The following is a 17,320-nucleotide window of genomic DNA, read 5'->3' on the forward strand; positions in this document are numbered from 1 at the left end:
GCAATAACATCTGCAGGAGAAATCCCTCGAGCTCTCAAGCTGTCCTAAGGAAACTCAGATGCAAATAGTCCTACTGGCCAGCTAAACTACCAAGTATGATTTACGCATCGTCATGCAACATACTAACATAGGGAACCACCATCCTATGCCACACCAAAGCATACACATACGTATAACAAAGCATTACACTATTTCATTGCATTTATATACACATAACAACCATTACCCCTTCCGGGCTTGGTGGAACAATTAAGGGAATTACACCCAAGGTCTGAAGGCTTACCTCAAAGCTTCCAATTATCCTTTGTTCTTTCACCAATCTCAACAATTATCTACTTCAATTATTAACACCTACACACGATGTAATGCAATTCAACACATTGCATCAATAATACTTCATTACTATCAACTACTTATACAACTCATCAACCACAAGGTATGAACTTACCTAGTTCAAGGAGCTAATCCAACTCCATTCCTTGCTCCAATGGTTGGTCTATCACGGTTGGTCCGATTGCCTCAACCATAACCACCATATAGGCACAATCAATAACCAATCAACCACACCATAACTCAACATTGCGAGAATACTCATCAACAAGCATGATAATCTTGCAATATACCAAGTATAGTCATATAACTATCTAAACTCATTTTCACCGATTAAATGCCATTCTTAGCATTTTTCATAACATACACTAAGCTCCATTCTTCCTAGAACATAGCTAATTTAATCACATTTCATAAAAACCCCCAATTCACTATTCATAAACCCTAAACTCATGCAAATCTCCAAGAATCATGTGAAAGAGAGTGGAAACTTACCACCAATGATCACACAATAGAGGAATGAGCGTTCCTCAAGCTTCCATAGAGGTAGAAACTCCCAAAACCCCACACTTCTCAAAATGGGCGAATCTTTGGGGGCCAATATCTCTCTCCACAAGGACTCCCACTCAAAACCAAGCTAGGATTATGAAAGAGGGGAAGATTCTAGGTGGTTTAGGCTTTTGAATCGCTCCAATCGGTTAAGATTTGCTCACTCTAGGGTTCTCTCTCCCTCTCCCTCTCCCTCTCCCTCTCCCTCTCTTCTTCTTCTTCTTCTTCTTCTTCTTCTTCTTCCTTCCTTTCTCTGGCTGTTCGACGGGCAAGGGGTGGGAAATGGGTTCCTTTTTGTGTTTTATGACTTAACATAGGTTAAGTGGAATCAAGTGGGTATTGATTCATCTATCTATTCAACTCCATTAATTACCAAACTTTACCCAAAAGTCTGGAACATTTTTCTAGGGATATTTCCAATTTTATTTTTATATTTTGGGTACTTTTTCCTACACCCATTTATACCCCTTAATTTTCACTGAGTACACTTTTTACTCCAAAGTGACTCAAATTTATTTAATTAAGCCTTATACTTAATTTTACTCACCAATACATGCTTAATTATTTAATTACATGTAATTTACTAATTAATTAGGTTAGGGCTATTATAGGTTCAGGTGGTGGCCAACTTGTTGGAGCTGCTGATCTCGATAATGATGGTTCCTTTCTGGTTAATTCACGTTAACTTGCTTAGTCAAATAAGCGAGATCCCACCCTCTCTACGCGAGATGATTTTGCCTTAGTGGCTATAACAACCTAAACCTTTAAGATTTGATTATGTATGGTCTTTATTAGGGGTGTGCAAAAAAATTGATTCAGTTGCCCTGCTCTTGATCTGACCTTGATCTAACCCATAAATACCTATTTTTTTGAACTGGGTGAAATATTGAACCACTTATATTTGAGTCAGTTTTAGACTTGACTTGTTTTAATAATAGGGTTACACTTTTTTATGTTATCTAAAAGAAATATTATTTCCTACGTAAATAACAAATAAAAGGGGAAAGAGAGTTGAAGGAGAAGAAAAAAAATCTTGTAAGACTCATTTAAAAAAATATGAGTGTAAGAAATAATATATTTATTATGTAACATAAGAAAAGTAGGGAAATATTTTCTTATGTTGTAGGAAAATAGTTATCTCATATTGTAAAAATAAAATTATAAGTGTGACCCACATGTAAGGGATTCACCCCTCTTTTGTGTGTGTAAAAAAATTATTTCTATTATGTAAATTGAGATAAATATAACCCAAGAAAAGTATTACTTATAGTAATAACAATAATAAAAATAATAAATAACAACAATAATAAAAAATATTATTTTAATATTTATTTAATTCTTAATAAAATTCGCAAGATTAATAAATCTTAATATATTGAATTAAACTTATAATTTAGTCTTTCTCAAACTCAAAATATTTTTTATAAACTCAATTCAATTTTCCCTAATAAAAAAAGTTCATGGAAAAATAAAATATGTTCATATTAACTTTAGATAACAGTCGAAGTGTTAACTAATAAATAACATAAAATAAAATAGGATACCAAAAAAAAAAAAAAAGTGGATGCGGGGTGGATGCGTTTGGCTTACGTTCAATAAATTGTCAGAGTAACATGGACACGTTGAAAATTGTCAGAACTTTCCTCCTAACGTGGATTGAAAATTGTAACTCAATTATTAGAATGTAAAATGAGAGAAGCTGCCCAGAGTCAACGCCTCAACCTAAATGGCGTTCATGTCAGCTTTATAAAGAAAGAAGAAGAAGCATTTCCCTTACCCGCCGCAACCCAACTTCACCACATAGGAAGCAGAGTCATTGAAGTATGTATTCACCAACTTAAGACTATTAAGTCTTAACTCTAAGGTTCATTTATATTTGTTCATTACCCATTGTTTCTCTATTTCCTGAAACACTTGTGGTTCCGTTCCATTGCATATTCACAGTAATTTATATATATATATATATATATATATATATATATATATGGTTCACTTTTTCTACAATCAACATAGATAACTTATCTACATTAAATCTACAACGACCTCATTTTGAGACAGAAATTAAAATAATTTTATAATTATAATTTATTTTAAAGTTATAATAATCTTTTTCATTGTAATTTTTTAAACTTTTAACCAAAACGACATCTTTGGAGAAAATGTTACATTCACTGTAGAAATATCAAAGCTATATATATCATCCTCAACAAGTTTGCTTCGGCTTTTGCAATTGTAATTTAATGGCTTCATCATCTTCCTCAACAACAACAAGCACTTCTTCATCTCGGATGATATGGAAATATGACGTGTTTGTCAGCTTCAGAGGTGAAGACACACGTAATAACTTCACCGATCATCTTTTCGGTGCTCTCCAAAGAAAAAATATTGTTGCCTTCAGAGATGATACAAAGCTCAAGAAAGGCGAATCCATAGCACCTGAGCTCCTTCAAGCAATTGAAGGGTCTCAAATTTTTATTGTTGTCTTCTCAAAGAACTATGCTTCCTCAACATGGTGCTTGCGAGAACTCGCAAAGATCCTCGATTGCGTTCAAGTATCAGGAAAACGACGTGTTCTGCCTGTTTTCTATGATGTTGATCCGTCTGAAGTGAGAAAACAAAGTGGGAATTATGAGAAAGCCTTTGTTGAACATGAAGAAAGATTCAAAGAAGATTCAGATATGATGGTGGAAGTGAAAAGATGGAGAAGAGATCTGACAGAAATTGCCAATCTTTCTGGTTGGGATGTACGGGATAAGTAAGTATCTTCACTGATATTTATGGTTTATAGCCTGTACCAACACTTGATTAAGCAAATTTAAGGTTTTCATGAAAGAACTAAATTCATGCCACTCTTGATATTGATTGTTTATTACTGATTTGGTGTTCATTGATTTATCTCCTCTTTTCGAACTATAATTGAGAGAGAGAGAGAGAGTATTGTATAATATGTTGAAGAGTTCACACTCAAATTGGGAACAAATTTCCATGCTCTATGAAAATAGTTTTTAATATGTAAAAAATATACTCTGTTATGTTGACCTGTATATCTACATTTTGTTTTGGTTTTCCTAGGTGTTGATCTTGTGTTCTTTTTTTTTCTTTCAACTTTCAGGCCTCAATATGCAGAGATTGAAAAAATTGTTAAAGTGATAATTAGTATATTATTGGATCAGGAAATTTCAAGTCTTCCAAATGATCTAGTTGGGATAGAATCTCCAGTAGCAGAATTAGGAAAGCTTTTACTTTGGAGCTCAGTTGATGCTGTTCAGGTTATAGGAATTTATGGTATGGGTGGAATAGGTAAGACAACGCTTGCTACTCTTTTATATGAAAGAATCTCTCATCGATTTGATGCTTCCTTTTTCATTGCTGATGTAAACAAGTCTGATCCAATTGATGTACAAAAACAACTTCTACGTCAAGCTCTAAATGAAGAAAACCTTCATATATCCGATCCTTTTACAGCAGCTAATTTGATACGACGTAGGCTTGGTCATCTAAGGGTCCTTATAGTTCTTGATAATGTTGATCAAGTTGAACAATTAGAGAAATTAGCTTTGAATCGTGAATGGTTGGGTGCGGGGAGTAGAATCATCATTACTTCTAGAGACTTGCATATCTTTAGAGAGTATGGAGTGGACAATGTTTACACAGTCGAACTCTTGAATGGTGATAATGCTCTTCAATTATTTTGTAGAAAAGCTTTCAAATATGATGATATTAGGAGAGGTTATGAAGCTTTGACATATGACATACTAAGTTATGCTAATGGCCTTCCACTGGCAATTAAAGTATTGGGCTCATTTTTATTTGGTCGAGATGTCTCTGAGTGGATAAGTGCATTGGCTAGATTGAGAGAAAATCCAAGCAAAGATATCATGGATGTGCTCCGAATCAGTTATGATGGATTGGAAGAAATGGAAAAAGAAATATTTCTAGATATTGCGTGTTTCTTCAATGGGCAGCCGTTGGATTTAGTTAAGAGATGTCTAGACTGTTGTGGATTTCAACCTGATATTGGAATACGAGTTCTCATTGATAAATCACTCCTAACCACTTCAGATTATTATGCTAGATTTCCACATATTAAAATGCATGATTTGTTGCAAGAGCTAGGAAGAAAAATAGTTCGAGAAAATTCACCCAAGGAACCAAGAAAGTGGAGCCGACTTTGGCTATATAAAGATTTCTGCAAGGTTGCATTGGATAAGAAAATGGTGAGTTAGTTGTTTGAAAATAGAAAAAAATTTATATTTTGATTTTTCTATATGTAGTGGAAGTTATATAAGTTTCTCTTCTTCTTTTTTTCAATCTCTTAGGAAAATAAGGTTGAAGCTGTAGCTTTGAATGGTAAAGAAGAAACTGGAAGATTGACGGTTGAAGCATTGTCAAAAATGAGTCACCTTAGAATGCTTATACTCAGTAATGTGAAATTTTCAGGCAGCCTCAATTGTCTTTGTAATAAATTACGATATGTTGGGTGGAGAGAATATCCGTTCATGTATTTGCCATCAAGTTTTCAGCCGGATGAGCTTGTTGCATTGAACTTGAAGCATAGCAGCTTGAAACAATTATGGCAAGGCAAGAAGGTACTATGAATATTCTTTTTTATTTTTCTTTTAGAAATATAAATGAAATCAGGAGCATAAATTCTCATTTTCTTTCCCTTTTTTGAAAGTAAATCTGTTTATTATTGTTGGTCTTTACAGTATATGCCTAATTTGATAAGGCTGGATCTTAGCCACTCCAAAAATCTTAGCAAGATGCCAGATGTTGGAGAGGTCCCAAATCTTCAGTTACTGGATCTTGAAGGATGTATAAAACTTGTGGAGATAGATCCATCCATTGGTCATCTAAGAAAGCTTACTGTCTTGAATTTGAAAAACTGCAAAAATCTAGTAAGCATACCCAACAGCATAGTGGGTCTCACTTCTCTTGAATATCTAAATCTCTCCGGCTGTTCAAAAGTGTTAAATAACCAGCTAACAAGTCATGGGGAGCATTTGAAGAAGCTTGATATAAGTGAAACTGTTATGCACTCCCAATCAACATCCTCCATCTTCAAAAGGTTTTTGTTGCCTTACCCTTTATTGTATTCTAGAATACATAAAGATTCAGCTACTTGTTTGTTGCCCTCCTTGCCTAGCTTCTCTTGTTTGAGATATCTTGATCTAAGTTTCTGCGATCTAGTACAAATCCCTGATGCTATTGGAAGTATACATTGTTTAGAAAGACTATATTTAGAGGGAAACAATTTTGTTAGATTGACTTGTAGCCTGAAGGAGCTTTCCAAACTTGTGTTTTTAAACTTGTCCCATTGCAAGCACTTGACATCTTTGCCGGAGCTCCCTCTGGGTACCCCTTCAGGTACATACATTCCTGAGCATTTGAGAATACGAAAATTATACGTTTTCAACTGCCCAAATTTGGGTGAGAGAGAACGCTGCAGTAGTATGATTTTTCCATGGATAACAGAAGTCATTCAGGTGCATACTTCTTTATTTCTTCCTTCCTTCTCCCAGCACTCTTTATGAACTATGAACTAAGATATAGCTTTGTTTGTGTTACCAGGCGAGGCAAGAATCATCTTCTGGCATTTGTTGGATTGATATTGTTGTTCCTGGAAGTGAAATACCAAGGTGGTTCAGCAATCAGACTGTGGGTTGTTCATTAAGGGTAGACCTGTCACCCATTATGCATGACAATAATTGGATTGGCATTGCTTGCTGTGTAGTGTTTGTGGCACTTACTGATCCAATTACTTTGAGAAATGAACAGATACCCTATTTACAGATACGTTTTACTTGTAAAGCAGATCAGATCATAAGTGGCTATTCCCTGTGCAGACTCGATGAAGGTCTGGTAACAGTAGAATCAGATCATATGTGGCTATACTATTTCCCTAGGGAACAATCAGTTGATTTTATGAGTCGGGCAGCTCGCAAAAAGGGCGAGACGCATGATCTTGAAGATATCAAGATGGAAGTTTTGTTCGATCATCTTGGATCATATGGAGAAAGAAGTGGCCTAGGTGCGCAGTTGGAGGTGAAGAATTGTGGGTATCATTGGGTATTTAAGAAGGATCTTGAACTGTTTCAGAAGATGCATACTGGTAATTTGCCAGCACAAAAGGGTGGAATTTTAGGAATTGATGATTAGCCATGGCCATACACATTAGGCTGATTAACAAAAAGCAATACCAACTGCATTTGAGCTGCATTTGGAATAAGGTCAGAAGAAATTTTCATGATCTTTGTTTTTTTCTTTTTTCTTTTTTAAGGTAAACTAGCTTATCCTGGATACCATTTGGTCTCTAAATTCATGAAACTCACTTCAACTTGATCCTTCTGTTAATTCTCTTTCACCAAGTTTAATTGTGACTACAAGGTGGCAATTAGAAAGTGGAGAAGGGATGATACAATTTATGGTCTTTTTTATGGCTAATATGCTTTTACTGTATCTGAATCCATATTTTGGCATATAAGATTACGGTTTTATTGGTTCTTGTTAATGCAGAATTGTATAATGTTTCAATCATGTGTCATTTAAATCAACTTGCTCATGACAACAATGAAAGAAGTTTATAAAAAATCTCATATCACTCGATCTGATAATTGAAAACTAGCCAAAATAATGAAAAAGATTTCTGACTAACCGGGAAAAAACTGAGAAAAAAGATTTCTGATGCATAAAGAGTCACTATATCTTTGGTTTCTCCTTTCAAGTGTTAAATGCTTAAGTAGAATCTGGTTAAGATTTTGATCTGGAATTTTCCACACTTAATCTACTTAGACTTCATTATAAGAATCTAATTAAAATTATCAAGAATGGGCTGTTTAATAGCATTTAACTGTGCTGGAACTTCACATTCAAAAATTGTGTGTAATTAGTGAAGCCTTAACAATCGGTACATATTTGAAAGTTAATTGACTTGATTTTTTATTTCAAGTGAGATTTTTTACACTTTTTATAATGTCTCAGCCTCACATAGATACACGTGATCATATAGCAATGGTCAATTTTAGTGGAGTTGTGTGCTCTGACAGGTTCAAGTATTAACACGATGTGAGTTCTGATCCTGCAGCTATATCCATAAGGATTGATGCCATCTCAGGTTATCAAACGACCACCAGCAAATGGATCAGGTTTTAAAGCCCAAGTTCAACATGTTTAAATGAATCAGAACCCAAGTATAAGAAGCCATAAGTAAAGAATTGTCTCGATCTAAAATCTTAAGGTGTCAGGTGAGAGTTTTTTTTCATGATTTATATTATAATCTAACACATCCCCTCATAAGAGAGCTCTTTACAAAGACCCAATTTTTGGTTTACCTTATACTTATTTTAATTTCACTAGAAAGTAGAAGGCGGTGAGGATCGAACTCGTGACCTTGTGGTCACTGAAGCTCTGATACCGTATAAAGAATCAATTCAACCCAAAACTTTAATGTGTTGGGTTATGGCCTTTTTAATAGTTTATATTATTCTCTAACACACTCCCTCAAGCTGGAGCATATAAATCATATGCTACAAGCTTAAACAGGAAAGACTAAGTAACATAACATCAAAATAAATCTCCTAAATGAGGAACCAAAAATCAACAATGTGCTAAAAATGGCGTCGGGATGGACATCGACGAAAAGAAACGGTGCTGGGATGAACATCGGCTGAAACATCTGTGTTGGAATGAACATAAGCAACATGGATGGTGCCGAAATGAACATCGGTGGAGACAACTATGCTGGAATGACCATCAGCAAGAGGGACGATGCTCCCCCTTAAGATGAATTGTGCTGGAATGAACATCAGCAATATGGACGATGCCAGAATGACCATCGGCAGAGACAATTGTGCTGGAATGACCATCAGCAACATGGATGGTTCTCCCCCTCAAGAGGAACTGTGCTGGAATGAATATCAGCAACATGGACGGTGCTCCTCCTCGAGAGGAACTTCTTAACACTCTCCCTCAAGATGGATGATGAATAACATGAATACTCTATCTTGGGAAGAAAGAAGACTAAAAAACAAAGCTTCGCGGAACATAAGCTAGAGAAATCGGTAGCACAACAAATTAGTTGGAATGACCATCAGTCTGAAGAGTTGGTAGTAGTGGATCAACATGGCGGACGGACGTTGGCGCGAGGAGATTTGAACAAGCTATGACTACAAACCCGAACTGGAAGTGAAACAAGATCAAATGCAGAGGCGGTGGCGGAAGAGAGAACCTCTCCTCTAGGGGTGTTTAACAACCGATCCAAACCGATTCAAACCGTAGTGACCGAACCGAAAAATCGATAACCAAATAAATCGAAAACCGAAAAACTGAAAACCAAAAAAAGACCGCAAATTTTAATTGGATTGGATCGGTTTTCGGATTGGTTGATGAAAATCAATCAAATCCAAACCGATCCAATATATTAATTTTCTTCTACCTACTTGTGCCTTTCCCCAATCATAGCCCAAAAATTTCTAAACCCAAGACCCATCAACCCATCAACTAAATTCAAGAAAAAATTTAGTCATATCTCATCAACAAAATTTCATCTGTGTAGAGCTTCATATCTCATTGCCAAAAAAAAATATTATATTATTGTTTTCTGATGCTTTTGTATTTCAAAAAAAGTGCATAAAAAAGTGGCTAAACAGAAAGTTAGGATTTCACAAAAGAATAACCCTCTTGTTCTCAATTTCTATTAACAACATATTCAACTCCTAGAATAAGGGTCATAAGCACCCTTTTATAGACTAATTACAAATTGATTCGAAATTCTAAATCTAAAATTCTAAAAATAATAAAACTTCATAAAATAAATATAACAATAATTAATAAAAAATTACAAATAAATAATTCAAAATACATCCTAAATCTTTAATCTCAAATCACGCCAATTATGTTGCTTTCCTTTTCTTCCCAAACAAATCACAATCACATCTGTTGCTTTACTAGGACTTGGATTCGATTGTAATTTGTTATATTTCAAATCATTGCCTTTTTCAACAATTGGGCCATACTTATTAGGCCACAATTCTAGTTGACTACGAGTTTCTTGAATCAATGGTTGAGCCATGTACAATGGGACAACTATGAGTGCATCATTCTCCCTTACTAGGAAAAGATTCGTCCTCGAATCTTGTTTATCTCCACTGATCTCAATTTCTTTAGACAAAAATTCAAATGATAAATCTTCCTCTATTAGATCTTCATAATCTGATTCACCATCATATTTGTTATAGACTGTGTTATCATCGTAAACTGAATCTTCATCATAACATGGATAATCATCATAAATGGGATAATTATCAACAATCGGATAATCATCATAAATTGGATTATGATCATAGACTTCAAAGTCAGGAATCCTGATTTGCATCTCGATATCTTATATCTTGAAAAGTGGACTGATTTTCAGGTCGTACTTCCCAATTTTGTCCCTGGTATAGAATCCCCAAGGGATTGACATCCTCTTCTTTGTCATCAGATGTGTTATCTAATTTCATTCCTTCTTCAGATTGAATGCCCAACTTTGTTCACGCAAGTCGCCGCTCCAAATATTTCTTAACAAAATTGAAAATTTTGACATTAATAGATGTAAGAATAACGTAAGGTGCACTTGAGTGTGAAATTTGTGTAAGTCCTACTGAGTAGACAAGCATGTGTTTTAAGAGGTTATTATTGATAATTAATAAATAATAATAATAATAAATAAGATATACGTTTACCAAAATATAAATAAGATATACCGATCGTGTGATTGATAAGAATGAGAAATCTATAGATGTTCTATACCTACATTTTTACCTGCCATTTTAACATCACCGAAAATTTAATGTTCTCTGTTTATTATCAGATGAATGCTATAAATAAGGTTTCAACTTGCAAGCATCTCTGCGAGGGATTATATTGTGGAAGCTAGCTAGTAGTGGGAATTAAGCTTGTTGCATCGCAATACAAATCGGCTACCGTCAGACTATTATTTTGTATCAAATCTTAAAATTCAGAAACATGATGAAAAATGATTTAAAAATATATAATATTTTATGAAGTCCAATTCAGAAAAAATCCAAATAGCAAAAAACATAACTAATCAAATTTAAAATCAATTGTTCTCCTATTTATCAATTATTAAGACTAAGATTATCATTGTCACTATCAAGCATTGACATAACTAATTCATCAATATTTTTTTTATTAGTATAGTCATGACTTATCTCCTATGTCTTGTTCAACAATTGAGGTTTTTATTCCTTATCATTCTTGTATGATTATGCCTTTGTTTTTATCATTTTTGTAGGCAATGTCGTTTTGTTTATCAACCATATTGGCATTATCTTGTATGATTACTAGTATATTACCCGTGCGTTGCACGGAGGAAAAAAAATCGACTTGTTTGTCTCGTAAAAATTAACGTAACACATGTAAGATGCCGAACCTACATTTGTGATCCTTCATCCTCTTAGAAATGAATGAGTAAGAATCTACAAATGAAAGTATGAAAAAAAAACACATGAACATGTGAGTACAAATAAAAAGTGTTATAACAATACATCCATATATTGATGACCATGGAATATTGTTTGTTCAAAAATAGCAGTTAACAATATACCATGTGTGCATGAAAAATGATTCCTGCATAAGAAAAAAAGTAGCAGTTAAAAAAACCAAACGGTAACGAATATAAGTAAAAATGCACTCCATTGCCATTTTTTTTTGTCTTTACCTGTACCAAGCAGTGATGTTATCTCATAGTAGACAGAAGGAAATTTACTACATTAATCTTTGAAATACTTCCTTGTAAACTATATTAAGGGTACTATTTGTAACACAACCGTTTTCATCAAATATCAATATCTTCAATCTATGCTTGCTCTTTACTCTAGACAGTGCCACATATAATTGCCCATGAGTGAAGACAGGCTTAGGGAGATAAATTGCAACATGAGAAAGAGATTGTCCTTGGCTCTTATTGATAGTCATGGCAAATGAAACAATCAGGGGAAATTGTCTTCTTTGGAAATTTATAGGAAATGTGTGACTTGATGGGCTCATCGTCATTCTAGGGATTAACACAGTTTCACCTATATTGCTTCCTGTAAGAACAATTGCCTCAACAACATGATTCCCCAATTTTGTAATGAGCAGCCTTGTGCCATTGCATAAACCTCTGGACTGATCAATATTTCTCAATAGCATTACTGGAACTTTAACCTTCAAGGTTAATTTATGATCAGGAATCCCCGAACACGATAATGTATTTAAGATCTCAGGTGTGAATTCATCATCTTCAACAGAGGAAGCCACATCTTGCTTCAAAATTTTATCAGAACTCAAAAATGTCCTTTCTTCACTAGGAATCATAGACATCAGGTGCTCGTTCAACATAGCAACATCGGACAATTTAGGAGTTAAAATAGCACGTTCTTTGAAAAATGTTAGATCTAAAATATTATCCAAGAGATTCGGATAAACAAAATTAACCATATCTGGAAAGGGATCATCTGATTCTGTAATCAATAATTCATCTGGAATTGTTATCATAAATTCTCTGTCTTCATCATCTCCAAGATCACCATCCCCAACTTTAAGTAGCCACTCTGAAAATTCTTTTATTTCCTTCACATCATGAGTGGTACTTCTAGAGAGGTTGTTTGTTACGTATAAACTCCGAGCTCATACTAGTGATCTGAGTAACGTTGTATGTTTAAAAAAGAAGGAATCATACTCACTAATGATTAGTAAAAGAGTTAACCCAGGTAATAAACTGACCTGCCAATTGTGGACGCAGTTAATGGAGAAAGATTTTCTACAAAATTTTTTTTTACAAAGTCCATTATATAAGAACACAACTAATCAAAGTTTATGGAATATTGCTTATTTACATACCATTAAAAGGAAACGATTTAATAATGTGTGGAAAGGAGGAATTAGATACGATTTTATCATAATCATAACCGTGTGTTATATTACGCTAAGAAACAACGTTAAAAAACTTGTTGATGAAAGAAACAACGAAACAGACCATTTGTAATATTACATAGCCGTTGTTTGTTGCAGCTTATGTCATTCCTCATGTTGCCTACCTCAGAAATGCTACATATTTAAAAAAGGAACAATATCAAAATTAACTAAATTGTGTTGAGATTAATATACAAATTCCATTAACGGCAAGTAATATTTATGACGAATTAAAATTACCTGCCAACGGGGGAGGGAGAAGACCCCAAAAGATTTTCTACACAACAATGATTTCAATGAATTAGATAGTACAATGAGAAATAACTGTCAAACGCAAGAACATAAATCGTCGTTACCAGTCAACTGATTCGATTCAATGCGACCTTGGTTCTTTCTTTTCCTCGAAGGTGTTTTGAATTCATTTTCGTCGTTAGACATGATGATATTGAAACGTTATATACCTGCGTATGAGATGCTTCACAACGTACATTTAACGATTCCTGTTGCTTGATTAACTCGCTCACTGTTGCAAGAAGAGGATGCTGAAACCACAGTTCAGCTGAGTGTAGGCAGTTGGAATATGAAGAGACAATATTATGAGTTAATATTATCTTGGCGGGAAACGTTCCTTCTCTCCTTTTTTTTTGCCGTGACACATAAATTTTTTAAAAAAATTGGGAAAGCTGATTTGTTGGCGCCACAGGTTTTGTTTTTTAGTGTCAAAACCGATGGGCAATAATGTACTCCCCACTTGGGGATGCTCACTCGATGACAGGGAAGTTTCTTGATGCATGACCTTTGGCATTCAAGAATGAGTATAGTGCACATGATACTTCTTACTCTAATTTACTCTCAGCTTATACAAAGAATGAAGCACATGGGAGTCATTTATGGCAATGCTATATACAATCCAATACTCCTTCATTGGTCTGTTGCAACGCGGATTAAACAATCCAAAAACTAAAATTTGCCGTGAACTTTGTTGAACCAAAATAGGAAACCAACCAAAACCTTTTTTAAACCAACAAACAGCCATACTAAGTCATAGTTGTAATGCGTCCAAAATCACAAACTTAACAACACAGATGAAAATTTGGATTACTGATTATAATTGATGTAAGTAATTAAAAAAATCCCCAACAGTTTGTGTAGTCATAATAATTGCTCTGTACATTTTTTTGTTGCTTGGAAATGGATTGTGCAGTCATACTGATTTGACAAATTAATTTAGGAATCAGGCCTTTTATTATGAAGGTGCACTCTAATAGCCAAATACTCGAAATTGAATTATATACGAAATTGGAAAAAAATTGTCTGCTAATATGACTCTTATTGTTCCAATGCATAAACTCTTGTACATTATTTACTCTATAAACGAAATCGCATGTTGGGGATAGTGAGAAGTTGAAAACGGTGACTGTAAGTTGAAAACGATGACTGTGGAGAAGTGTTCTGAGTAAAATATTGCAACCCTAAACAAACAAAGAGCTATTTTTTTTTTGTAACCATCAGTTTAAGTTGGGCTTGCCTTTTATTTCAAAAAGAAATTTTGTATAATGTAATCATCCTCTACAGACATGAAAGTAAATGAAATAAACTCTACAGTATATGAAAAAACACAAACCAAAAGAAAAAAACAGTAAACAATCATTAATTTAAAAGTTGACATCACATAATAACTGAACCTTGAAAGATAAGAAACTACAAAATGCAACACATAAAATAACTAAAACAGATAAAAAAAAGCCTAAACCAACACTGTAACAGCCTCAAACCCTGTAGCAGGATATTGTCCGCTTTACCCCGCGCACAAGCACCGTCGAGCTCACGGTTTTACGTTTTGGGTTACCCCCAAAAGGCCTCCTACAAGGAAAGGTATCCACACCCTTATATAAGGCATGCTTCGTTCCCCTCTCCAACCGATGTAGGACATTACATCCTCCCCCACTTGGGAATACAGCGTCCCCGCTGTACACACCGGTCCAGGGCCAGGCTCTGATACCAAATGTAACAGCCTCAAACCCTGTAGCAGGATATTGTCCGCTTTGCCTCGCGCACAAGCACCGTCGAGCTCACGGTTTTACGTTTTGGGTTACCCCCAAAAGGCCTCCTACAAGGAAAGGTATCCACGCCCTTATATAAGGCATGCTTCGTTCCCCTCTCCAATCGATGTATAATAGCCCTAACCTAATTAGTTAGCGAATTACATGTAATTAAATAATTAAGCATGTTTTAGTGAGTAAAATTAAGTATAAGTCTTAATTAAGTGAGATAGGGTCAATTCTGAGTTAAAAAGTGTACTCAGTGAAAATTAAGGGGTATAAATGGGTACAGTCAAAAGTGCCCAAAATATAAAAATAAAAATGAAAATATTCCTAGAATGATATTCCAGACTTTTGGGTAAAGTTTGGTAATTAATGGAGTTGAATAGATAGACGAACTAATACCCGCTTAAAGTCACTTAACCTATGTTAAGTGACTAAGACACCAAAAAGAGCCCCATTTCCCCAACCCCCCGTCGAGTAACAGAAGCAAAGAAGGAGAAAGAAGAAGAAGGGAAAGGAGGGAGGAAGAGAGAGGAAGAGCAAATCCCAACCGTTTTGGGTGATTCAAAAGCCTAAACCACTCTAAATCATCCCCTCTTTCATAATCTAAGCTCAGTTTTGAGTGGGGAGCATTGTGGAGAGAGATATTGCCTCTCAAAAATTCGGCCCTTTGTGAGATTTTGGGATTTTGGGAATTTCTACTTCCATAGGAGCTTGAGGAACGCTCCTTGCTTGGTTGTGCAACCGTTGGTGGTAAGATTCTACCCCTTGAACATCATGGTTCCTTGAAATTGCATGAGTTAGGGTTTATGAATAGTGTTTTAGGGTTTTTGATGAAATGTTGTAAAATTAGCTATGTTCTAGGAAGAATGGAGCTTAGAGCATGTTGTGAAAAATTCTAGGAACGACATTTAATCGGTGAAAATGAGCCTAGATAGCTAAATGAGTATATTTGAAAAATGGCAAGAATATGACACTTAGATATTGGATTTCTTGCATTGTTAATAAATGGTTTGGTTTGGTTGGTTGTTGATTAAGCCTTGGTGTTGTCTAGGATTGAGGCAATTGGACCAACATTGGGTGACCAACCGTTGGAGCAAGTTATGGAGCTTGATTAGCTCATTGGAATAGGTAAATTCATGCTTAGGTTTGGTATGAATTGGATAGCTTGGTTGATAGCTAGGAGATGTTATTGGATGCAATATGTGTTAATTGCATTAAACCTTGTGTAGGTTTTATTTGAAAAGAGTGATTATTGTAATTGGCTGCTGAAACTGTTGGTGAAGAACAAAGGTCGACTGAAGCATTGAGGTAAGCCTTCGGACCTTGGGTGTAATTCCCTTGACTGTTCTACCAAGCCCTGAAAGGGTAGAGGTTGTGATTGTGTATATAAATGCAATAAAATAGTGTAATGCTTTGTTATATGTATGTGTATGCATTTGGTGTGGCATAGGATGGTGTTTCCCTGTGTTGGTATGTTGCATGACGATGCGTAAATCATACTTGGTAGTTAGCTGGCCAGTAGGACTATTTGCATCTGAGTTTCCTTAGGACAGCTTGAGAGCTCGAGGGATTTCTCCTGGAGATGTATTGCACTTTGCATAGATATGTATTTACTGCATTATTATTGTTATTGCTATTACACTGATATGGAACTGTGGGGTGGAGAGATGCTCCAAGGACCCCTGGTTTACTGGATATATTCGTATATCTCACCCCGTGTTGTGGGGACCCCTTTTCAGGTAAGGAAGCTGCAGGAGCCTCTGATGGCAAGTGACCTTATTTGCAGTAGATCATGCATGAAGAAAATGATGTTTTGAGATCATACATGTTGTTTTGTAGATTTACATGTATAGGATCGATCATTGATAGCATTGACGTATGTATATCTCGTTATATTTGATGGACTTAGCCTATGATCATGCCATTGGATATCTCTTTTGTTGATGAGAGCCAAGGGATAATCATCGTTTTTTTGTAGCTAAGTTCCCCGTTATGTATTTAAACTTGTATTAAATCTATTTACTTCAAGGTTATGAATGCATGATGAATATTGGAAATGTTGAGCTGAATTGTCTATTAGGAGCCAAGCTGTTAGATTGGGAAATGTTGAGAAAACAAAGGTTATGCTGCCCAATTTCCGTTAAATCAATGATGAGAGGATGGGAGTTAAGCAATGGTATAGGGATATCGCAAGCTTGTTAAATAGGTTGTAAAATGTGTAGGATTGATAACCCATGTAAAAAGTAATGATATCCCGTCTTGTTGTCCAATTTTCGTATCCTATATGATAGATTTGGACCCTTGTGTCTTAATGGAAGTGGTAGATCCTTTTCTTAGCTTTCCATTGAGACCAAGATTGTGTAATTTGGAGGTGTACAACTCTAGTTAGGGTTAAAACACTCAAGCTGGGTGTTGTCCCCAGAAATCTGGCGCTACTA

At 35.2% G+C, this 17,320-nt stretch overlaps 1 protein-coding gene across 3 annotated transcripts; it reads left to right on the plus strand.

Annotated features, from left to right (window-relative positions):
- The first annotated feature begins 3,112 nt into the window (after positions 1-3,112).
- On the plus strand, positions 3,113-16,742 carry LOC133295687 (disease resistance protein RUN1-like). Of its 3 annotated transcripts, XR_009749386.1 has the most exons (9): positions 3,113-3,634; positions 3,992-5,096; positions 5,199-5,468; positions 5,589-6,365; positions 6,451-7,109; positions 7,964-8,123; positions 15,934-16,010; positions 16,112-16,190; positions 16,622-16,742. XR_009749386.1 is itself a non-coding variant. In XM_061494537.1 (5 exons), exons 1-5 carry the CDS (start codon positions 3,120-3,122, stop codon positions 7,036-7,038), a joined length of 3,255 nt encoding a protein of 1,084 aa, XP_061350521.1. In that variant the 5' UTR covers positions 3,113-3,119; the 3' UTR covers positions 7,039-7,314. The 3 variants fall into 3 exon arrangements, 1 of the variants encoding a protein (XP_061350521.1); XR_009749387.1 differs by lacking the exons at positions 15,934-16,010; positions 16,112-16,190 and having other exon boundaries at positions 16,622-16,658; XM_061494537.1 differs by lacking the exons at positions 7,964-8,123; positions 15,934-16,010; positions 16,112-16,190; positions 16,622-16,742 and having other exon boundaries at positions 6,451-7,314.
- Positions 16,743-17,320: the final 578 nt, after the last annotated feature.

This window comes from Gastrolobium bilobum, unplaced genomic scaffold (assembly GCF_033153095.1).
Source record: "Gastrolobium bilobum isolate Gb01-03AN ecotype WA unplaced genomic scaffold, APGP_CSIRO_Gbil_v1 utg1103, whole genome shotgun sequence".
Classification (NCBI taxonomy): Eukaryota; Viridiplantae; Streptophyta; class Magnoliopsida; order Fabales; family Fabaceae; genus Gastrolobium; species Gastrolobium bilobum.

Bases quoted from the DNA above. Each gene is read 5' to 3' on its own strand.
- LOC133295687 (XM_061494537.1), top strand. From the start codon at position 3,120: ATGGCTTCATCATCTTCCTCAACAACAACAAGCACTTCTTCATCTCGG. The intron at 5,097-5,198 runs GTGAGTTAGTTG...TCAATCTCTTAG, and splicing joins TTGCATTGGATAAGAAAATG to GAAAATAAGGTTGAAGCTGT. The intron at 5,469-5,588 runs GTACTATGAATA...TGGTCTTTACAG, and splicing joins AATTATGGCAAGGCAAGAAG to TATATGCCTAATTTGATAAG.